Below are 24,567 nucleotides of genomic sequence, written 5' to 3' on the forward strand. Positions count from 1 at the left end.
GTAATTGTACTGAACCGAAAACATTCGGTCACGACCAGAAAAAGTCTAATTATCTAGTCTATTCTAGTCTAGTCTGTCTACTTCTCTCTCCACGTCGCCACGCAGCAGTGCAGCACACATGGGCACATCAGCCACACAGACATGCAGACAGCAGCCTCTCCCAGTTGTGTTTTTCTTCACTTGTGTGGAGTTGAGTAGTTGAGTGGAACAAAAGACTAACATACCAGTGCCTCGAATTTACAGCTAATTAGCCAAAAGACAAATATAGTAAACTCATGAGCTACTAGCTAATATAATAAGTAAGCTAAAGTTTAGCTAAGGCAATATATCATGGCCATACTGGCTAATGCACTGTACTTAATGGAGACACTACAGGTGAATACAGTAAAATTTGTGTCTAATAACATCATCTCAATCGCCACATTGATATGCAAATTAGGTGTTAACTAATACAAATTTGCTAATTTGCATACATTTGACAAGGCACTGCAGGTGAATAGGATAAACAAAAAACTAAAGCATATCACCACAGAACTTCCCCAGTTAATGACTTCCTGAAATGTCATGTTTAAATATGCAGATTAGCTTGTTTTGGTTGATTTAGAAGAACTCTACAGATGCAAACAGACAGAGGGTAGTAGGCTTAAAACAAACTCCATCTAAATGTGTATTTTGGAAGTGTTCTTTCCTTTAGAGTAAAAGAAGACATGGAAGCAAAATAGAGCATAATCGCAATATTTTGTAGAACTCTGTTGAGTATGAAACAATTGTGTGAGTGTCCATCCATCCATCCATCCATCCATCTTCAACCGCTTATCCGAAGTCGGGTCGCGGGGGCAGCGTGAGTGTATTAAAATATATTGGTAAGGAAGTCAGAGTTATGTTAATATATTTATCATTTTGTTTAAAATATTTTTTAAAATAAATAATTATGAGAAGTGCCCTTTTTTTCCATTTGAGCCCCTGCCCCCCAAAATGTCTGTGAACATCCCTGTCGTGTAGCACATCTCCATGCTCTCTGGCAATGTGACGCGTAATTCTCACAGTCTCTCCACACTCCCTTTCAATATCTTCATTTACATTTACATTTATATTTATGCATTTGGCAGACGCTTTTATCCAAAGCGACTTACAGTGCACTTATTACAGGGACAATCCCCCCGGAGCAACCTGGAGTTAAGTGCCTTGCTCCCTGGTTCGAACCAGGGACCCTCTGATTAACAGCCCTGTGCTTTAGCCACTACGCCACCACGCCACCACTAAGAATCTTCATTCTTAGCTTTGATTAATACTTTGCATTTATTGAGGTTATAATGTTTGTAACTTCACTAAAACAATGTTATAGCTATATAACCTCAGGCCTATTGCTTATTTCACAGGTTCCCAAACCAGCACATCGCGTAGCACATTCTGGATTGAGCGAGGGGCACTGAGTGGCCTGAGAGAGCGGAGCACAATCTTCAAAAATGCGCTCTCCACTCAGGTGGAATTATCACCGCTCTGCTCACATGCTCTGCTCTCCAGTGTGGCACCAACATGGAAGTGAAAGGAGACAATATATTTGTGCATTTTTTTTTTGGTTTTAACGTTACATTTTCATAGCAAATTAAGTTGGAAAATTGGTTATAACTTTACACAGAAAACTTTAGTAAGCAATTTTATCACTTTATATAAAATTTATATAAAAATCATTTCAACACACATATTTTTACATCTTGACTTGTGGCTATATTTTTGAAGGTTTATGGATTGATTCAATTCCTTTATAAATGCCTCACAGGCCACATTAAATTCAACCAAATAATCAATTTAGAATTCAACTGATAGATCAATCAGATTGAAAAGACTTCATGTAAACACAAAAATGATCCGATTGAGCTGGATCTGAAAATGATATTTCCATCCGACCGAAGGAGGTGAACATACTGTATGTTTTAGATGTAGGCTATTTATATCGTACAAGAGTAAAACTCTTCTTCTGACCGTTATTTAACACTGCAAGTATCCCTTCTCTTGCTGTTTTAAATAGCCTACCTTTTTTTCTTGGATGTTTAAATGCTCTGTTCCACCATCATTATTGCTTAGTGATTCTTGCATAGCGACCCGTCTGCAGCTGTTGCTTAAATTCTCTATTATTTTGCTTCCATTCCACATCTGTAAACTCCTTTAAAGACAACTCTCACACACCTGTCTTTACTTCGTTCTCGCATCCAGAGATGCGGTTAGATTGGAGGAAGAATGGGCGTGAGGCAATTACATGGTTAAGTCAGACAGGGTATTAGATGCTACTTCTAATTCTTTGTTTGCAGAGTAAAGTGAGTAATATAAGAAGAAACCTTTTCTGGCATATTTTTTTTAGATATCTCAACAAAGCAAAAACACCAATTATGGACTTTGGTGCCATTTTTACTTTCTCAGCTTTTCTCTGATTCTTCAGAATGCAACAACTGATGCTCTTCGCATGCGTAAAAGTTTGGTACGGAATACATGTAATGTACATGTAAATGAATATTTTTTATCGGATTGCAAAGTTTATGGGACATATAAACAGTACATTAGGAATCTGCAATCAGATTGAATTTATTCGGATTGATGAAAATGAGTGCATGTAAACATGTAGCCAATGAAACCCAGATTTTTGCCTTTTGTTTAAAAAAAAAAAGGAGGGACAAGTCTAAATTAGTTTTTGTGTTAATCACCGTTATGTCATTCTGTCAATTGAGCTTAACTTGTATTAAACCTGGAATATTCCTTTAAGTTACACTTGCACCCATGGCCTTAAAAAGAAGCACTTTGATATGTGTTTAAATTGTATTTGTAGACGTCATAAATCAGCTGAGCATCAGCTGTTTGTGAGCTTGACTAACGTGACCTGACTGAACTAAAAATGAACTACTTGATATCTAGCTTGTTGTAACTTCACTATTGTTAGGGGCCAAGCACCAAAGGTGTGTAGCCCCTATTGTATCCGTTAGTATTATTTGGTGCCAAGCTGTTGACTGTTGTGGTAGGCTGTGAAAAAACTTCTTAGCATAGTATGTTCCTTTTGGTGACTGTTAACCTAGCAGCTGAGTGGATTAGTGGCAAATGGAAGGTTGACAGATCGATCCCCACCAAAAGAAGCAATTAGAAATGCGTTTAGGTCTTGAGATTTTTGTATTTTGCATACTGAATGGAGGCTTGGCTTTTCCCCAGTCAAATGTTGATTTGCATCTTTGTTGAAAATGTACATGAACATAAAGTTGATCAAGGTAAAAGCTGTGCAAAGCTGTAATTCCTCTAGGCTTGGTATGTCCCTTTGTTGACTGGCAATGTCGTAGCCATGCCCTAGCAACCATTTAGAGCACCCAAGCAACCAAACCCCATTGATTTCCATTCAAAAAAGCTGAGCGTGATGTTTTTGGAGTTGGCTTGTTTTACTTGGGTGAGCAATCAGACTACAGGTATAATCATATAAACTACTTAGTCATGCCCTAGCTACCATTTAGAGCATCCTAGCAACTAAACCCATTGATTTCCATTCAAAAAGGCTGAGAGTGATATCTTTGGATAAGAATGTCCTAGAAAAATGACAGTTGGCTTGTTTTACTTGGGTAAGCAATCAGATTTCAGGTATCATCATAGAAACTACTTAGAAGCCATGACCTAGCAACAATTTAGAGCACCCTAGTAACCAAACCCCATTGACTTACATTCAAAATGCTTAGATGCGGATCTTAGGATCAGAATATCATAGAGCCTTCTGGTTTTGTTCATTGGACTCAGGATAGGAAGGAGCCTTTTGCGTATCACCTTGGAAACTGCCAAGCAACCAGATGGGTTTACCCTAGCAACCAAGTAACAAATCACATTTCTCTGCTCCAGAACATAATCGAGAATTCCTGCTTAATTCATTTGACTTAGGGTAGCAAGGAGCCTTTTGAGTATCACCTTGGTAACTGTCTAATGACCAAATGGGGTTACCTCTTCACAAGAATATCATAGAGATTTCTGGTTTCATTCATTGTACTCAGGGTAGCAAGGAGCCTTTTGAGTATCATCGTGGTAACTGCCTTGCAACCAGATGGGGTTACCTTAGCAACCAAGTAACAAATCACATATCTCTGCACCAGAACATCATAGACACTTCCGGCTTTGTTAATTTGACTCAGGGCAGTAAGTAGCCTTTTGAGTATAACCTTGGTAACTGCCTAGCAACCAGATGGGGTTACCCAAGCAACCAAGTAACAAATCACATATTTCTGCACTAGAACAATGTAGAGACTTCCGGCTTTGTTAATTTGACTCAAGGTATCAATGAGCCTTTTGAGTATCACCGTGGTAACTGACTAGCAACCAGATGGGGTTACCCAAGCAACCAAGTAACAAATCACATGTCTCTGCACCAGAACATCATAGACACTTCCGGCTTTGTTCATTTGACTCAGGGCAGTAAGTAGCCTTTTGAGTATAACCTTGGTAACTACCTAGCAACCAGATGGGGTTACCCAAGCAATCAAGTAACAAATCACATATTTCTGGCCAGAACAATGTAGAGACTTCCGGCTTTGTTAATTTGACTCAAAGTATCAATGAGCCTTTTGAGTATTACTTTGGTAACTCTCTATCAACCAAATGGGGTTACCCAAGCAACCAAGTAACAAATCACATATCTCTGCACCAGTACATCAAAGCGACTTCTGGTTTCATTCATTTGTCTCAGGGTAGCAATGAGCCTTTTCAGTATCACCTTGGTAACTGCCTAGCAACCAGGTGTGGTTACCCTAGCAACTAAGTAACAAATCAAATTTTTCCCAATTTTCAACTAATTTAGTTTAGGCAGGATATATGTCAGCCAATATGTATTTTTTTGTCATATACTGATTATTTTGGTTATTTCTTCACTTGTGCTTGGACCCAGATGATTGCTGCTTGCGGCAATATTGCGGCTATATTTATTAACTATTGATTGGTGCACATTATACTTTTTGTCTTTTTGCACAGATTGATGTTAAAATCTACAGATACTAGGGTTTAGCAATTTTATCTCTCACCTGTACAGTCATGTGTGTGTATTTCCTCTGTCTCTCAAGGTCCCTTTCGGGACTGTTTACAGGCGATGCAAGCTGGACATGATACAAGTGGGCTGTATCTTTTGAAGCCTGATGAGACTGAGACTCCTCTACAGGCCTGGTGTGAGCATGATGTGGACAGAGGGGGCTGGACGGTCATCCAGAAAAGGAAAGATGGTTCTGTCAACTTCTTCAGAAACTGGAATAGTTATAAGGTGAGAAATATTTTTCCCCAAAATGAAAATGTATCAATCCATTACTCAACATTTTTGTTGTTTAAAACCTGTGTCCTTTCTGCTTCCTTTCTTCTGTGGAACACAAAAGGAGATGTATTAAAGAATCCTAGCACTATTTTCCATTCAATTAAAGTGAATAAGTATTAGGGCTCTGAAAAGTACAAAAATAGCACTATAAAAGTATCTTTAGCTTTGTGTTAGGAACAAAGCCAGATTTAGGTCATGAATCTGAAAATATTCCCCTCTTTTACGGCTTTCAAATTGTGTGCATGTTCAATCGAAAGCCACTCACACAGGGCGTATTCATGACAGCAATACGAAGCACAACAGAATGCAATGATCTCAAAACACAGATTTCAAGGAACTACTTTTAACTTCAAACAGCAAATAAAAAATGTGATGTTTATGACTTTAAAAAAATTATGCAATAATCCAAAAGCATCCATCTGACAGATATGTGCAGTGCTAAGACCTGCATTACTAAAATCAATAATAGCATAGGCAGATCGCAAGAATACCTCCAGAGAGAACAGCTCTCAGACAGATTGACAAATTAATTTGCAAAACAGATTGCTGTCGACTGTAGGCTTATGTTCGATGATATAGGAATAAAAACAAACTACATATTGACTTCTAAAATCACTTTTTTGTATTGTTAAGTTAATGCTTCATGCTTCTGCCACAATAATGCAATATATTTCAATCTACGTTTACATTTAGTCATTTAGCAGACACTTTTATCCAAAGCGACATATAAATGAGGAACATAGCAAGCAAAGAGTCAAATAAAATTCAACAATATCTGAAGTGTTGTACTTTCAAGTTCTCATGGTTTCTGGAATAGTATAGGCTCTAGCGCAGAAGAAAGAGACAGAGAATCCTTCTCTTATTTTTTACTTTTTTTTTGTACAGTAAGTGCGAGTTAAGTTCCATAGTAAGTGTAATTAGTGTGGATTGGTTAAGTGCTCACGAAACAGATGTGTTTTCCACAGGTTCTTGAATGTTGAGATGGTATTAACAGATTGTGTGAAATTTGGAAACTCATTCCATCACAGAGGAACAGAGAAAGTGAACGATCGTGAAATAGATTTTGAGCCTCTTTGTGATGATGGGACCACCAGGTGCCGCTCGTTCATAGACCGCGGAGAGCGAGTTGGAGCATAGACATGGATAAGTACATTTAAGTAAGAGGATGTGGATCCATTGGTTGTCCTGAAGGCCATAGTCTGATTTTCCTAATGTTGTAAAGAGCGAATTTGCAAGACTAGACATTTGATGAGATGTGGGTGTTAAAATGAAGCTGGTCATCTACTACCACTCCCATGTTCCGAGCTGTCCTGGTTGGTGTTAGTGTAGTTGAACCAAGATAAGTGAGGTTGTGGTCAACAGATGAGTTGAGCTGAAGTTGGCATTCCTTCATGCAGGTCAAAATGTCAGGCAGAGATACAAGCTGAAACAGTAGGGTCATCACGCTGACAGGTATGATGACATGACAGGTAGAGCTGCGTATCATCTGCATAGCAGTGGTAGGAAAGCCATGTGCCCCAATGATTGGTCCGAATGATGTTGTGTTCATCGAGAAGAGGATGGGTCCAAGCACTGATCCTTGAGGAACACCATTGGTCGCCACTCCTCTCCAAGAGACCTTGAAGGATCTGCAATTGAGGAATGACTCAAACCATACAAGTGCAGTTCCTGTGATGTCCAGTCAGAGAGGGTGAACAGGAATATTTTGTGGTTTACTGTCAAAAGGTTACAATCTGGTAATATATTTGAATTATTATGTATTATTAATGTTTAATTATCGTTCTTTGGGGGCCATTCTCAGCAAATATTGATATATGTGATTAATTGCAATTAATTTAGTTCATGTAAGGTAATGTAATTAATTTGATTCAAAATTTAAATTGATTGATAGTCCTAATTATTTTAAGAGTGGAATTCCTTGCAGCAACTGGGAAAAACACAAGTTTATTTTACATTGTTAAGAGCCCTCCAAAAAACAATTACTATAATATAGTGAAAATTTGGAAATCAAGAAAATAAAAAAATAGATTACGGAATGATTTATTGATGTCCTGGTTTTTTTGTTTGTTTGTTTTATTGCTTCTTATGACTTTGTACTGTATATGTTGATCACTCGTTGGAGTGTTTGAGGGAATTATTCAGATAATTCAAAATAATTCCCTTAATCCGAGGGACACATCTGTTGGTAATTATAAAAGTTTTCTTTAATGTTGTTTGTTCCAAATATTGAAGGTGACCGAAAAATCATGTAATTTTTCTAATTCTTTTCTTACAGGGTGAGTGTTAAGGTATGGAATTAATTCTAAAAATGGTATTGTTATTATATTTCAAAAATAAGTGAAAAGACCAATAATATTGATTTATTTATTTTTTGTTTTTGTCCCACTGAAATTCTACATTACAACAATGATTTTGAGTTGGATGTAGATGTGAATTTACTGGAATTAACAACAGTAAGATTAATTATAACATCTATAAAAAGTAGTTAACACGTTAAGTTTTTGGTGTTGGAACTTCTTTCATCAGGTTCTTATTGATTTAAATTAGTAATCTCTTGGAATTTCTGAATGCAAAGAAAATCAGTTATATTTTCTTACACTCAAACAAAAATATTTTACCCTATTTTTTTTGGGATTTACACATTCCTTTTTCAGTGATACAGTGAAAATGCAACTTCAGTCCAGTAAAACGAAGGAAAATTATCTGCAAATATAATGAGTACTTTTCAAGTTTTTATCTTTGGAAATGTAATTAAGTAAATGTAACCGGTCCTGCTCGACTCGATCCTGCGTCTCCAGCATGGGAGGTGGGCATGCTAACGAGGAGGCTGAAGGCTACAGCCTCTAGTGTAACTAGTGCGCCTCTTGAGGCCAGTGGAGTGAGGTTTACACATCAGGTATCATGAGCCAGCTGGCTCCCATTACATAAACATACAAGTATTCAGTATAAATTGCACTTGAGTAATGTAGAAATCCCCCAGATACATCATAAAATGTATAGGTTTAGTAATGAAGTATAATTACTCAAGTACTGTACACCCCTGAATCAGTCCCGGCGCCATGGGCAGGCATTGGGGGGCCTGGCCCGCCCTGTGAGTCACTAGTGCCCGCCCTGGACGATCCTGTCTCCCTTCATCAACTCTACGTCACGTCTCACATCTCATTTAATCGCGATCTCACAAAGCTCTTTTATTATGCAGCATGCAGAATTCAGCACTGAACAAAAACTCCAACGTTTTGAGCAGTGAGTGGATTTTTTCTGAAATGCATCTGATTGGCCATTGCGTTTTAGAAATCAACACATATGTCTGTGATTGGCTACATTGTACAACGCTGCAAAAACACGTTTTAGGCTAATAAGAACATCTACTTGTGCTTGCGACTGTAAATCGTTATTTTGATTAGATGTTCTTATTGCTTTTGTGCAATAGATGAATAACAATGTATTTGTTTTTGGATGTTTTATTTAGATAGGGAGTCCCACGAATCGTTTTATTCTCCCACAACCCATTACCGCCATAGCCGCGACTCGACCATCAAATCTAGTCAGTAAATGTTAGTAGTCCCGCGGAGTCGACCAACCACCAGTCCTTGCTTGTTTGCACTTTTATTTATATTTTTTTATCAAAAGGCTACTGTAACTTTCGTTACAAGTTGGTAAGTTGTCGTTTTGTATATACATGATGAATAAACTCCTGAATAAAAATAAAAATGTGTTTGGTCTGATTTAAAAAATAATATTTTTAAATGGATTTGATTGGTTTGTCGATCGTGAGTGTGGGAATATTTGTTTGTGTACTAAGCATAGTAGCGCTTAATAATGATATCTGTTATTTTTTTTTAAACAACTATGCTGAGCTATTTTGTGTGAGAGTTACCATGGATATACGGCGTTTCTTTAATCAAAGACCACCAAAGTTGGCAGAAGAGAGCAGCGAGGTAAGGGGAGAAGACCCAGGGTGTAGCAGTTCACAAGAGGTCGATCCAACTCCCAACACTGCAGAGGCTAGCCATTCCAGCGATACTAGTTGGTCTAACGTTACTTGCCAAAGCCATAGCCTCAAGCAAGGGACGTCACGGCCACAGGTGGCAGGCGGTTGACTGTGAGATGCGTTCTGTTTCTGCTGGGATCTTTGTTTTAAAATAGAACAAAAGGTCAATATTGCATCTAAAATGTAAGTGACTTAATATGAATTACTTGTTTATTGAACTGTCGAAATCAGTGTTACATCAGTTGCAGTATGCTAACTGAGTTTCTTTGTGTGAGCTGCAGTTAGGCCTATTTGTTTCATCAAGAGGCTGCGCGAGCCTAAACAGCACAAATCTTTAGCGTCAGCTATGAATTTGAATAGCGTCAGTACATTATTTAACAGGCTACTATCGATCATTATCATTGTATCATACATATTCAATTCATAATTGGTCATATCATTTAATGTTATTATGCAATTAGGGAATTGGGTTTATCTCAGTTGTGCCCCCCTGAAAAAAATGAAATGCCCGTCCGTGAATTTGTGTCTGGCGCCGGGTCTGCCCTGAATTTACATCATGACATTTTTCATAACCCTAAAACTTTCTGTTTGTTTCCAGGTTTAAATTACATTCTAAATCAAAGATTTTTAATTATGCTCTCAGACTTTTGGACCCCATTTCACATACATTGACTTTCTTATTCATTGAACATACATACAGCAACATTTGTAAATAGCCTGTGGAAACCAATTTCAAAAGGCAAATGGGATAAATGGAACACAACATCAGTTAAAACAAATCATCCTCTGTTCAAACATATCTTTTATCCTTTTCACTCCAGAAGGGGTTTGGCAGTGTTGAAGGTGAACACTGGTTGGGTCTGGAAAACATCTACAATCTGGGCAAACAGGAAGACTACAAGTTACTGGTGGAGCTGGAGGACTGGATGGATAAAAAGGTTTATGCAGCATATAGCAGTTTTCACCTGGAGCCAGAGAGTCAATCTTACCGTCTGCGTCTGGGCATCTACCAGGGTAATGCTGGAGACTCCTTAACCAGTCACAACGGCAAACAGTTCACCACACTGGACCACGACAAAGATGCCTTCCCAGGTTAATAACACATTCTACATCACTTATTGTCAGTGTTGGGGGTAACACGCTAACACGTTATTATAAGACTAGTCTTTCACTGGCCACGGCATGATACAGAGTGAAATACTCGCTCAATTCACTCACTTGAGCAGCTGGACTGCTCCGTTTTACAGCTCCCCATAGCTGGGAGAATGGGATGAGAAAAGCTGACTCTGGATCAGTGGCTCAGAGCAACGTTCTACATTGATTGTGTATGCAGAGAAAACAAGCGTGCACTGAGCTGACTTCAGTGAAAAATACTATTTTATTATCAGACACATTCCTTGAATATGTTAGACTGGCATTCTCCTCTAAATTTTATCCTGACTTCGATGGGCACGGCACATTACAGGTCATGCTAGCTACTGTACAACACTCAAAACATCATAGTAAACAAACTGATATTTAGAAAATAGGTCTTCACATCATATATATAATTAAGAAAATATGATACAGGTCCAAGTGTTGACTTTGCTGCTTTAGGTAAGACAGTGGTTATTCTTCATTATTCATATTGGCTGCCATATTGATGGAAAAACAAATCATGCATTTTCATGTTATTGATGCTTTAATATAAATATAATGTAAAGAACTAGTGTACTTTCTAAATATCTGTTTGTTTACTATGTTGTTTTGAGTGTTGTACAGTAGCTAGCATGACCTGTAATGTCTCTTGTATGCAATCCATGGCTTATTTTTATGGAATGAATAGCATAGCAGAAGAGAAAGTGGCTGTGAGAAAAAAGTAAAGCAAAAAAAAAAATGCAAAAGACATGTAATGCTTTACTTTCCTTAAAAAAAAAACTTTTTAAGGAATTTTTTTTTTTTTTTTTATGGAAAGTAAAGCATTATACATTTATAAAACATTTGTACCTCGTTTAGAATAAAAAAATACTATAAAAAAACAGCAGGGGCAGAGGAAGGGGGTAGAATTGATCTCTGGTTCGGACACAAATTCGATTGTTGGTCTGAACCCAAGTTCAGTTACATCGAAGCATGGTATATTTTCATTATCAATTTAAGTACAACTGTGGGTACAAGCAGCAGCTGTTGACCACTGTAGCTAGGTAACAAATCCAAGTACCAGAAATGGGAAGTTTTGTTCACTTACATTTATTTACTCAATGTTCCTGTAGCTCAATTGGTAGAGCATGGCACTATCAATGCCAAAGTCATCTTTTTTCTTAGAAAACATACAGACCCTTATTTTCAAGTGTATTTGGGACTTGATTGATTGGTGCTCACATTAGTTCAGAAAAAATGTCATACAAACCAAATTAACTGAATGACCTTGAATGGAATCTGGTCTACATTTATCGTCCACGGTTACATGGAGTAAATAAGATGAAGTGAAAAAAGAATCCAATTATTGATTCGTTTAGGATAAATATATAGTTAAAATGCTCTGTGAATCACTGTAGATAAAAGTATCTGCTTTTTATACCCCATAGATTTTACTACCAAAACTTGTATGCACTGTACGGCATTTGTATACATGTCTTCTCTGGATATATTGCAAGAGATTGCCGATGGATATTTTTGTAGAGACAAATGGCAATGCTTTATACTGTAGACCCTGTCCCAAACCTATTTCATGAATGCCTCCTTTGTAGCCACATTGCACACATTTACAAAGCCCAAACCAGTGCAGACTTACAGCATACAACTACCCAAAATAGCTTGCAAATGTACCAGTAGACAATGTATGTAGTCAGTAGTGGTTCACCTACACAAATTATGCTGGGCTGCTTTCATACCAATTGTGAACCATACTGGATTCTACATGAACTCTACATCAAACCCTCCTTTTCAAATGGATGTGGGATTTGATTGCTTATTGTACACTTGAGCTCAGAAAACATTCCATACCAACCAAATCAACTGAATGACCTTGAATGGAAGCAGGTCCATACCAAACCCTCTACTGTAGTGTAAAAAGCAAAACAAAATCCATGTAGAGATTGATGTTTCCCCCTTTGTGCTATATTGTTTATCAGATTCTTCTCTTTCAGGGAACTGTGCTCATTTCCATAAGGGTGGCTGGTGGTACAATGCCTGCGGTCAGACCAATCTGAATGGAGTGTGGTACTCAGGAGGAGTTTATCGCAGCAGGTTTCAAGATGGAATTTTTTGGGCAGATTACGGAGGTGGTTTTTACTCCATGAAGTCTGTGCGTATGATGATCAGGCCGATTGACTGAAGAAAAAGCACGACTAGGCTGCAGCTTTTTCTGCATCTTATCTATGCAGGATCTGTGGGGAAACACCATGCAAATTCAACATGATGTTTTATTTATCGTCTTGTCTGAGTCCCTAGGCCAGAAAAGCTGAAATATATAACAGCTTTAATAAATAATTTTTTGTATGAAAATCTTTTCCCCCATTGTTTTATTTTATGTGACAGCAAAATAGATGGTTGGTTTTGAGGCAGTTTTGGACAAAAGTGACATCGTTGTCAGATGTTTTGTAATTAAACCTTCTTTAAATGTTCTTAGTGTAAAAAAATAAATAAGTATGTTTTGATGAAATATGTCAACAACAAACAAACGTTTTCTTTATGCTTAGAAAAGAAAGCTTAAGAGATAAAATTTGAGTAGTGGCTATTTAGAAGAATGGGAAAAGTTTTAAATCATGCATCATTTTAACATCTTCTTTTCACACCATGGCAATGTAAAAAGTGTTTTCTCAGGTAATCTAAAATGTAACATCTAAATTAACAGATTTTATTCGAGTCAATTATATGATTTAAAATAATTCAATCAACCTGACAACATTGAGTTACACAAACAAAAGTAATTTTGTTAAATATTTGCATAACAGATTACATAAACAATACAAAAATCAAACACATCCTGAATTCTCATAAACAGCATATGACAGCAGACAATCAGATTCCAGCTTTTGTATTAAAGTCATTTTTAAAGTTATGATCATGTAAGTATGTATAACTCATTAAAGTAACAACTGCACATTTTTACAATTTACATACAGTGCAGGCTATTGCTCATGTAGCGACAGCAAATCGCAAGCTTTCCACAATGAAGAAAATTTGAAAGTAGCAGAAACACAAGACAAAAACAAATAATTTTTAGAGCTTTTCTCTAAATGCTTTCGTTAATAGTTTATACTCCAACATACTTCTTAAAATATATTATCTTTGATAATACAAATATATAATTACTCAAACTCCTTGACATTCCTATCTGTTATTAGCATTAGTCATATTCTTCTTTTATCTAACCATTTAAAACACAATTCAAGCTCTCGGCATACAACTTTTTTCCTATCATGTATTTTGTCTAAGGAAATTAAGAGTTTGTTTTGGTGGTTTTGGAGACAGAGTCTAAACAGAGCCAGAAGCACAGAGGCAGACAACCAGAAACATATTGCAAATTAAGGCAACAATGGGGGAAAGTGGGTGAGAGAAACCACTGGAATAGAAACAAGCCAACTTTCTGTGGCTGATGTGTGTTTTTTCCACTCTTCTCCATCAGTCTAACTACAGAGAAATTTATGTGTGTATTTCAATGCAATGCTTTGGCATGCTATCAAATCACTGACTGCACTTTTTTATCAGTAGATGTTGACATATTGATGATAGAGTTGGCATTGTTGCCATAATCATTAACTACAAAAACTTGGACTAGTTTTTTTTTTTTTTGCATTTCATTTACTACAAAAATTGGACAATTTTTTTTGCATTTGAGCAAACCTCTAACCCTATGTATGAAACTTTAGTGCTTAACTTGTGCTGTTTGTGTGGACCAGAGCCATATGTAAGACCAGAATATCATAGAGACTTGGTGTGGGCTCTTTTGATTTAGGCCAGTAAGAAACCTAGCAAACACTTAGCAATGCCCTGCTAACCACTTAGAATACAGTTGCGTCATGGTGGTGACTTTTGTACAGGCAAGCACAACTCACATTTTCATCAGGAAGTATAAAAAACGACTTATTTTTAATTAATTAATTCTCATAAATGTAAAGTAAATTCTAGTTTGTCAAGAATTATAGAGCCATAGTAAGGATCATGACGTATCCAGGCCTGCATTATTTTCAGTGTGTGGTTTGAGAAAGTGATATTTCATAAAAAGGAAAGCAAAAGAGAACCAATACAGCAAAAATAATACACCCCATCCAATTGTTGAAGTCAAGAATTAAAATAATAACTAAAAGCTCAACAGCACAGATTTAAAAGACATCTTCTTTGAACAATGTTCCAATAATGCATTAAAAACACCTGAAAAACTGGGAAAAGTGAAGCAAAAACATTCATCTCAACCATACAATTAAACGTGACTGTTAAACAGCTTGAGTTACACCAATGTCATCTCACACTGACAATCAACTGAGAAAAGAAATTACCAAGAGACCAATAACATGCTTCCATAAAAAGTTTAACACATCTTCATGGAGTGTTTATTGATATTTAAATGGTTGCTCAAGTGGGCTCAAAGTAAGTTTCAGGAGAAAGAATCAGGACCCATATTCAGAAAAAATCTAAAGGCTTCAAGTAACTCCTAACGTGGAGCAACTCTTCAAAATTAGGGGTGTGTCACTCCTAATTTTAGGACTCGTATTATTTTCATCTAAGAATAATTCATGAAGCATCCACGACAGCTTAGAAGTTGTCCTGAGGACTACTAAATCCTTAAGAGGACAAAGTCTGATGAATAACTGCTGTTGGCAATCCACATTAAAAACAATGTATTAGAATATTATTAGGACATTGACCTTTTAAAAAGTTATCGCCTGAATCGCGAGTGTTTAAATTATTAAACTTAATTAAAGTTGAAGTTACCTCTCCCACAAATCGCAACAACCCAGTTACACCGGAGATAATGGTTTTGACAACTTTACACTCCCTGGCCAGATCAAAATAAAACTGTGTAGCACGGATGAATGAGGAAATCCTATCATCTATCAGCAGAATAATCTTTCAAACTACAGGCCACGTCCGACTGTTCATAGTGTATTTTTTTGTCCTGTGGATGCTGCAGAGAAAAAAGGGGGCATTCACATGGAATCAATGCAATCACAGGGCTACCCGGTGTTTTGATGCGGTTGATGGGATGCCTGCTTGTTTCATTACATCAACACAGGATAAATCATTCAATCAATCAATCAATCAATCAATCAATCAATCAATCAATCAATCAATCAATCAATCTATCTATCTATCAAATAGGGATGTATCGATCCAATAACCAACGATCCAATGTTATGGAAACAATGCATAAATATCGATATACAAATGTTTTAAGATGTAATTTTATTTTAATACTCTCAGGTCAGCCACGTCCGAACGCATTTCAATCAGGTGATGAAGCAACCTTATTACATTAATTTGACTTTGCGCACTAAATAAGCCTATGCTTTTCATGTTGGACACGGATGTGCGCGGGGTCTTTGAAGCCAAATTGTGCTCTGCTGTCCATACGGACTGGGTACACGTAAACATGGCTTCCCATGAAACGCTAGATCCAGTGACAGGATCAATGCGATCATGTCAAATGGGCGCTCCTTAAAATGCAAGCTGTGACAACCGCAGAGTGGCTCTGTTAAACGTATTGCACCCTTATACATTGTATTACGGTATTGACTACCTGTATAGTTTTATTTGTAGGTATACGGTTTTGTACATGATGACGTTACGTTTTACGTCACATTCTTCTAAGTTGAGAGAACAGCTAACTGATGTTATGTTCAAGTGAAGCTTGCTAAATAAAAATCCTGCTAAAAGGATAAACATCACTGAACAGCGTTTCGTTTGTTTTTCCTGCACGCGAGTGAAGGTGAACGCGCACTCGGATGCTCAACAGGTTATGGGCCCAGTCACGGAAACAGACGAGCGTGAGTAAGTCAGACGCGACGTATAACGCTGTTGTAGAGTGAGCTTTTGTAGATTAACCTATAGGGGGCAATCTAATGCTTTTTGGCTTTGGCTTAAGAGTAGCAAAGAAGAAAGTGTTAGCAGACATTGATTCCACCTGGACTTGACTCAAGTGTATTGCTGGCTTGTGTTCCCTGAGTAAACCAACTTCTTTGAACAGATTTGTCTACTGCAAGTTATTACATTTTGGCGACGAGGATGGGATCAAGAAAAGAAATGCCTTGAAATAGAGAAAGTGTTGGAAGGTGAATAAATTAAATCCATACAAGTTGGAGCTTGGGAAAAGAAGATGGCCAACATGGTAGGAACAGTCACACCTTTTGATAGTCAATCTCAGTCTTGGGAAGAATATTGTGAAATCTTGCAGCATTTTTTCGAGGCAAATGAAATTACAGAAGCAGTCAAGCAAAAAGCAATATTGTTGAGCACTGTGGGAAGTCAAACATACAGTCTACTGAGGAATTTACTGAGCCCAGTTAAACCAGGAACAAAGACATTTGGTGAATTAGTAGAATTGCTTAAAGAGCATTTCAATCCAAAACCTAGTGAAATTGTACAGCGGTTTAAATTCAATTCAAGATCAAGAGAAGAGGGGGAAACTGTACTTGAGTATGTGGCAGTGTTAAGGAAATTGGCTCATGATTGTAATTATGGAGAAAAATTGACAGAAATGCTTCGGGATAGACTGGTATGTGGCATAAATGATGACCGTATCCAATGTAGACTGTTGGCTGAAGCAGATCTAACCTTTGAAAAGGCTTTGAAAATAGCTCAAGCAATGGAAACGGCCAATAAGGATGTAAGGGATTTGCAAGCTAAATGCTCAGAAACATCCATGTCAATGAGAGTACATAAAACGTCAGTAAAACAAGTAGAAAGGCAAATTAGAGCATGTTACAGATGTGGAAGCTTGCAACATTTGGCCAATGAGTGCAGATTTGTTTTTGAGAAATGTCACCAATGTAGGAAACAAGGACACATAATGAAAGTATGCAAATCAAAAAGTTTCAGCAGAGAGACAAACTTTCAAGGGGGAGAAAGACGTAAGAGAGTTGTGACCAGAGGACAGAGATTGTATTATGTGGGCAGAGATGAAAAAAGTGCATCTGATGAAGAGGGTATTTTTACAGTTCACAGTTTGAAAGAAACCGAGATTCCAAAGGTTGCTCCACTGACTATCACACTGGCTGTTAATGAGTCAATTATACCTTTTGAAGTGGATACCGGTTGTGGTGTGACTGTGATGAATGGGTCAAATTTTTCCAAATTATGGACAAAGTATAAAATTCCAGAATTAAAGACCTGCTCTTTGAAGTTAAAAACCTATACTGGCCAAACCTTAACAGTGTTAGGTTCTGCGCAGGTGGAAGTTAGACACAAAGGAAACTACCTGTATTACCTGTAGTGGTAGTACCCGGAACAGGTCCCAATTTATTGGGTAGAGGATGGATTAAGGAATTGGGCATGGAATGGGAGGCTATACATAAGATTCAAGGGGTGGAAAATGTAACCTTGACTAAAGTGCTTAGCCAACATTCAGAGTTGTTTAAAGAGGAATTAGGTGAATTGAGAGGTCCACCAGCAAAGATTTATGTGGACAGATTTTTCAAAGCCAGACCAGTTCCTTATGCAATGAAGACGAAGGTAGAAGCTGAAATAGAACGCCTGTTAAAAGAAAAAATCATAGAACCTGTTAAACACTCTGAATGGGCTGCACCTGTAGTACCGGTTTTGAAACCGGATAATACTGCACGACTATGTGGTGACTACAAGCTAACTGTAAATCGAGTTTAAAAGTTGGAACAATATCCTATCCCTCGAATAGATGATTTGTTTGCAACATTGTCAGGTGGGCAAAAGTTTACCAACCTGGATATGAGCCATGCTTACCACCAGATTGCATTAGATGCGGAGTCCAAGAAATATGTCACAGTGAATACCCACAAGGGCTTGTTTACTTACCATGTGTTACCCTTTGGAGTTTCTTCTAGTCCTGCCATCTTTCAGAGGACCATTGAAGGAGTATTGCAAGGACTTCCGTATGTGGCAGTTTTCCTGGATGACATCCTGGTGACTGGTCGTAATGATGAGGAGCATCTCCAAACGCTTGCCAGGGTATTGGAAAGATTGCAGGAAGCAGGACTGCAGTTGAAACGGAGCAAATGTTCCTTCATGGAAAAAGAGGTAACGTTCTTGGGCCATAAAGTAGATGAGACTGGCCTCCACCCAGTACCAGAAAAGGTGACTGCTATTCAAAACGCTCCCTCACCAAAGAATGTGACAGAGTTGAAGGCCTATTTGGGACTGTTAAATTACTATAATAAGTTCTTACCCAACTTGTCTACCGTTTTAGCCCCTGTGCACAAGTTGCTAAGGAAAGATGAAAAATGGAACTGGGAGGGGGAACAAGAGGCTGCTTTTGCTCAATCCAAGAAAATGATCCACTCAGTACAAGTTCTGGTCCACTATGACCCCCAGAAGTATGTGATTTTATCATGTGATGCTTCTCCTTATGGCCTAGGTGCAGTTCTTTCGCATAAGATGCCGGATGGTAGTGAAAGACCCATTGGATTTATGTCAAGGACTTTGAATCAAGCTGATCGGAATTATTCACAGTTGGACAAGGAAGGGTTGGCCATCATGTTCGGCTTGCAATGCTTCCATAAGTATTTGTATGGTCGGAAGTTTACTATAGTTACGGACCATAAACCCTTGTTGTCTTTATTTAATGAATTAAAAGCTGTTCCCCAAATGTCATCTCCTAGGATCCAGCGTTGGGCTGTGACACTAAGAGCCTATGAATACAACATCCTCTATAAGCCTGGCAAAGATCATGGAAACGCAGATGCTCTAAGTCGGTTACCATTGTCAACAGAGTCGGACATTGAACAGGAGGAAAGAGTCCTGATGCTGGAGAATGCAGACATAACCTTGATTACTGCAGAACAAGTGAGAGGGTGGACGCAAACCGATCTGGTATTATCCAGGGTGAGAGAAATGGTGCAACGTGGTGGGTATGAATTAATTGGAGCAGAGTTTGTGTGCTCTGGGGGGCCAGAGTCATCATTCCCAGTGTGGGTAGATCAGAAGTCCTGAAACAACTGCATCAGTGCCACCCAGTGGTATCCAGGATGAAAGCTTTGGCCCGAAGTTATGTGTGGTGGCCCAAGTTAGATCAAGATGTTGAAAGGTTGGTTAAAACCTGTCATCTATGCCAAGAGCATAGGAACGTTCCGGCTGTAGCCCCACTGCATCCGTGGAATTGGCCAGAAAAACCATGGCAAAGATTGCACGTAGATTATGCTGGCCCATTCATGGGAAAAATGTTCTTGGTCTTGATTGATGCACATTCGAAATGGATCGACGTGTATCCCGTAAACTCAGCCACATCTGCTGCCACCATTGAATGTTTGCGTAAGAGTTTCAGTAACCAGGGACTACCAGAACTTATTGTATCAGATAATGCTACTTGTTTTGTTAGTGCTGAAGTTAAAGAGTTCCTGAACAAAAATGGAGTACAGCTTGTTACTTCTGCACCTTATCATGCTTCCAGTAATGGGTTAGTGGAGCGGGCCGTACAAATTATTAAAGGCATGCTAAAAAAATGTGTTGAAGGAACTATTGCAACTAAATTGGCCCGAGTGTTATTCAGTTATAGGGTTACTCCTCAGACCACCACCGGTCTCTCTCCAGCTGAAATGTTACAAGGACGGAAATTGTGGTGTTCTCTGGACTTTATGCATCCTGATTTGACTAGGAAGATTAAGAAACAACAACAAAAGCAGAAAGCACATTATGACAAGAAGGCCCACGAACGCAGTTTCGGTGTGGGAGATCCAGTACTGGTTCGCAACTTTAGCTATGGACCGAAATGGATCCCGGGGAACATAGAGACTGTGACTGGACCACTTTCTTATAAAGTGATGCTGGGCGATGGGAAAGTGGTCCGAAGACATGTGGATCAAATTCATGACCGACAGAAATTGCTGGTGAAATTTTCAGGGGAGGAAATGGACGGTAAATCTTCTGATTATGACTTTTTTGACAATTCTGCCTCTGTGGTTTCTAAAAAGACAGAGGCAACAGTGGCTGAGGACATTCCTGGGGAAGTCAATCCCTTTGAAGCAGCTGACGATTCTTCTCAAGCTGCTGAGATACCTGAAATGAACAAATCTGTTAGCCCTGTTGTGATTATGAGAAGGTCACAAAGAACCACGAAATTGCCTGGTTATTTGAAAGATTATGAAATTAAGTGGAAAAAAAAAAAAAGAAAGAAAAAAGAAAAAGAAAAAAAAAATTTGTAACTGTGTTGTGGTCACATGATTGTGGAATGAAGTTTATAGTATGGTAATTATATTGTAAACTTGGGGGGAAGGGGATGTTGTAGAGTGAGCTTTTGTAGATTAACCTATAGGGGGCAATCTAATGCTTTTTGGCTTTGGCTTAAGAGTAGCAAAGAAGAAAGTGTTAGCAGATATTGATTCCACCTGGACTTGACTCAAGTGTATTGCTGGCTTGTGTTCCCTGAGTAAATCAACTTCTTTGAACAGATTTGTCTCCTGCAAGTTATTACAAACGCGTTCTTTGAAGCTAGCGATAAAGCTTAAAGAGCAACATGAAGGTTGGACACCCCTATATAGCATAGTGTATGTTTATGATAAAACAACTAGATTTTCTGAACTGGAGTAATATATATTTAGCCATTAACGATATTTTGAGATAAATTGTGATAAAATAACTTCCGCGTCTATAAAGCACTAACCGGAAGTGACGATGGCCGAGGGAGTCTGGTCAAGCTCAAGCTCAGATTACAATGGATGCGAATGAAGAAACCGAGTTCTCCGGTGTGGACGAACATGCCTATGATGGCCCACAGGCCTATAATTATGAGCCTCCTAGGCGAGATAGAAGCCAGGGGGAGATCAGGGGGAGGAACAATGGGCAGAGGAGAGAAGTAGAGTTGTGGTGTCAAGAAAACCAGTGGCGAATAGGGCAAGTGACTTGGTGAGTTAATGTAAGTTAGCACCATGGCTAACGCTGGTTCATCTACTGTAGGGCTAGTACCTTGGTGTTATGCAATAAATCTGCTTTAGCAAACATACGTTCGACCTTGTTCTTGATTAAACATCCATTTAGATTGTCTTAATTTAAGCCAGCAACGTTTTGTCTTCTCATATTCTACGCTGACAGTGATTATGCAAACACAGAGAGAGAAGGAAAAAAAACACACAATAACATAGAATACAAGCTTAGTTACCAGTTACCAACTGGATCAGTAATAAATCAGTAAATAAAAAAAGAGATATAAAACCAAAGCAACTCTGACAAGTCAAAAAAATCTAGGGGATTTCTACATATTGAGTAATACATTTGGACCTTGCAATTTACTGGAGAGTATAACGTTAGCCTACGGGGATACAAAATCAGACGGGAGGGCGGCGGGAGAACTGTTTGAATTGAAATGAGGGGGAAACGGGAGAGTTGGGCTAGCTTCCTGCCAATAGATATAGCATTGTGCAAACTACTAAATTCATTTCAGAAGGCAGACAATTACGTTACGACAACCTGTCCTAAAGCTCAGTCTCTCTCCCTCTCTCTGTATTATTATACTAAATAAATATTAAATATTTAATATTATAAAAAATATATTATATAAAAATATTATACTATTATTATTACGAAATTACACAAATTAAGAGTTAAAATAATTAAAAGTAAGACTTACTCTGCTAAGTGCTCGTTTTCGTTGCACAGAATGTCTGCTAACGTTAGCACTTGGTCCTCCAGTCCCGCCACGCCAAAATCCGGTGTAAACTTTGACGGTGGACTTGATTCCATCGAGTGCACCGAGGGAACAGCATCAGTAATCAGCCTCACGTGGTCCTTACTCCGAAATCCCATCCGAGACACCAACAAATCTCCAGGTCGATAATTCTCCGGAGTGAAATGTGCGCCACAAACGACCGAGAGTGTGGTAACAGACGCGGCAGTGAAGTCTGCTCTCTTCACCTGCACAAAACGCACCCAAGACCGAAAAGCCTTGTTTTTCCTAGAAGGAAAATGATGGACACGATGTCCTGACAGGCTGGAATTCGTGCAACCAGCACAAACACAATAATTTACCATTATGGCTTCTCTAAAACTCGATCTAAAACTTTCTGTCTCTCACTACTGCTCTAACTACATCAACACCCAACAATGAGAGAGCTGACCGCGAGCTCTTTTATTTGCCTCGCCCTACGTCATATGACGCGTTGCTATAGCGGGAAAGGCGTATTCCAGAGCCTAGCACATTTTCATCAAAATCTCTACATCAAATGAGATTTCATTAGTAATTTCTACATGTGTTTTTAAAAGACCTCTGCAGACAATATAAAGTATTAATTCAGTTATAAATTCAACCTGCATGTTGCTCTTTAAACTGAAGAGACATATAAGAAGAAAAGTCGGTGAAAATGGCGAACAGAGCGGTAGGAGTCATGTCAGCACAATCTTTGTTTGATGGATCCGAAGATAAATATGATCTTTGGGAAACGAGATTATTAAGCTGTTTACACACTCTGAAGTTAAAAGAGACTATTTTGCATGAGCCCACTGATGCTAACGCAGAACAGCTGGCCGAAGACAGACTGAAGAATGCTGATTGTTATGCTGAACTTGTAAGACTGATAGATGACAAAAGCCTATCACAGATAAGACATGAAACTGCTGACGAAGAGGCAGAGAAAATGAAAGGAACCGAATCCACTGATAATGTGATGAAGACACAGATGAGACAAGGAAGAGGTCCTGTCAGGTACCACACTAAAGAAAGAAAAGATGAAGACACAAATGTGACATGTTACAAATGTGGAATAAAGGGACACAGAGCGAGAAAATGTTACAAGAAAGTGTGGTGCAATCATTGTAAAAATAGTACACACGCGGAGTTCCTGTGCAAGAAAAAGGGCGACCAAGATGGCGTCAGAAAGGTTACAGACGAACACGATAATGACCAAGATCATCTCTTCATAGCTGAACACTCAGAATATGAAAAACCACAAAACAAAGTAAAGATGAAAGGCATCATGGTAGACGCTGGAGCGACATCTCATATTGTGAGCGACATCAGAAAGTTCAGAAGTTTTGATAGCTCATTTCAACCAGAGAATCATTCTGTGGAATTAGCCGATGGAACGAAGTGCAATGGAATGGCGCAACAAAGAGGAACGGCAGTGATTTATCTCATAGATGACGCTAGAAAACAGCACACTGCACAGCTATGGGACGCGCTATACATGCCTTCATACCCACATGACATTTTCTCGGTAGCTAGAGCAACAAATGGAGAGAAAAGAGGAGACAGCCACTTGATAACCAAAAACGGAAGCAGGTTTGATATCCATGAAAGTGGAAACTTGTACTATTTGCCAACACTAGAAGAGGACGTTGACCAGTGCAACGTGTGTCATGATTTACAAACCTGGCATGAAATTTTGGGACATTGTAACCATGAAGATGTACAGAAGCTACAAGGTGTAGTAAGAGGCATGGAGATAAGAGGAAACAAATTGAGACAGGAACAGTTATGTGAAGTGTGTACAAAAGGAAAATTCACGCAGACCAGTAACCGGGAGCCAGACAGAAAGGCAAAGAAACCTCTTGAACTAATTCACACGGATCTGGCTGGCCCCATGCCAACACAGAGCAAAGAAGGACACAGATATGCACAGTCGTTTACAGATGACTATTCAGGTTCTATGTTCGTGTACTTCATGAAAACTAAAGGTGACACAATACAAGCTACAGAAACGTTTTTAGCTGACATTGCACCTTTTGGAGAAATCAAGTGCATTCGTTCAGATAACGGCACTGAATTCATGAGTCGAGATTTCCAAACGCTGTTGACAAGGAATAAGATTAGACACGAAACATCTGCGCCTTATTCACCACATCAGAATGGCACAGCGGAGAGAGGATGGAGAACACTTTTTGATATGAGCAGATGCTTGCTGATAGATAGAGAGTGAGTTACCAGATGAGTTGTGGAACTATGCAATGCAAACATCAGCTTACGTGAGAAATAGGTGTTACAGTAGACGCACAAAGAAAACACCATACAAGTTATTCACAGGCAAAAAGCCAGATGTTTCCAAAATGCAGAAATTCGGATCAATATGTTTTGCTTACAAACAAGAGAAAAGCAAACTGGACTCAAGATGCGAACAAGGTGTTTTCATAGGCTACGACAAGAAAAGCCCAGCCTATCTAGTATACT

The 24,567-nt window shown here is 38.6% G+C and overlaps 1 protein-coding gene and 1 pseudogene across 2 annotated transcripts in view; both read left to right on the top strand.

Moving 5' to 3' along the window:
• angptl1b (angiopoietin-like 1b) overlaps positions 1-12,890 on the top strand; it is a 34,272-nt gene extending 21,382 nt beyond the window's left edge. Inside the window, exons 3-5 of one of the 2 annotated variants that reach the window (XM_052134559.1) lie at positions 5,073-5,266; positions 10,127-10,397; positions 12,431-12,890. In XM_052134559.1, the coding sequence (XP_051990519.1) occupies positions 5,073-5,266; positions 10,127-10,397; positions 12,431-12,618 (653 nt within the window). In that variant the 3' untranslated portion in view covers positions 12,619-12,890. The remainder of the gene's footprint in view (positions 1-5,072; positions 5,267-10,126; positions 10,398-12,430) is intronic. The other variant, XM_052134558.1, reaches the window with a different exon arrangement.
• A 4,402-nt stretch (positions 12,891-17,292) lies between these two features.
• LOC127648974 (uncharacterized) lies at positions 17,293-24,319 on the top strand (annotated as a pseudogene).
• The last annotated feature ends 248 nt before the right edge of the window (positions 24,320-24,567 follow it).

This window comes from Xyrauchen texanus, chromosome 9, assembly GCF_025860055.1.
Source record: "Xyrauchen texanus isolate HMW12.3.18 chromosome 9, RBS_HiC_50CHRs, whole genome shotgun sequence".
NCBI lineage: Eukaryota > Metazoa > Chordata > Actinopteri > Cypriniformes > Catostomidae > Xyrauchen > Xyrauchen texanus.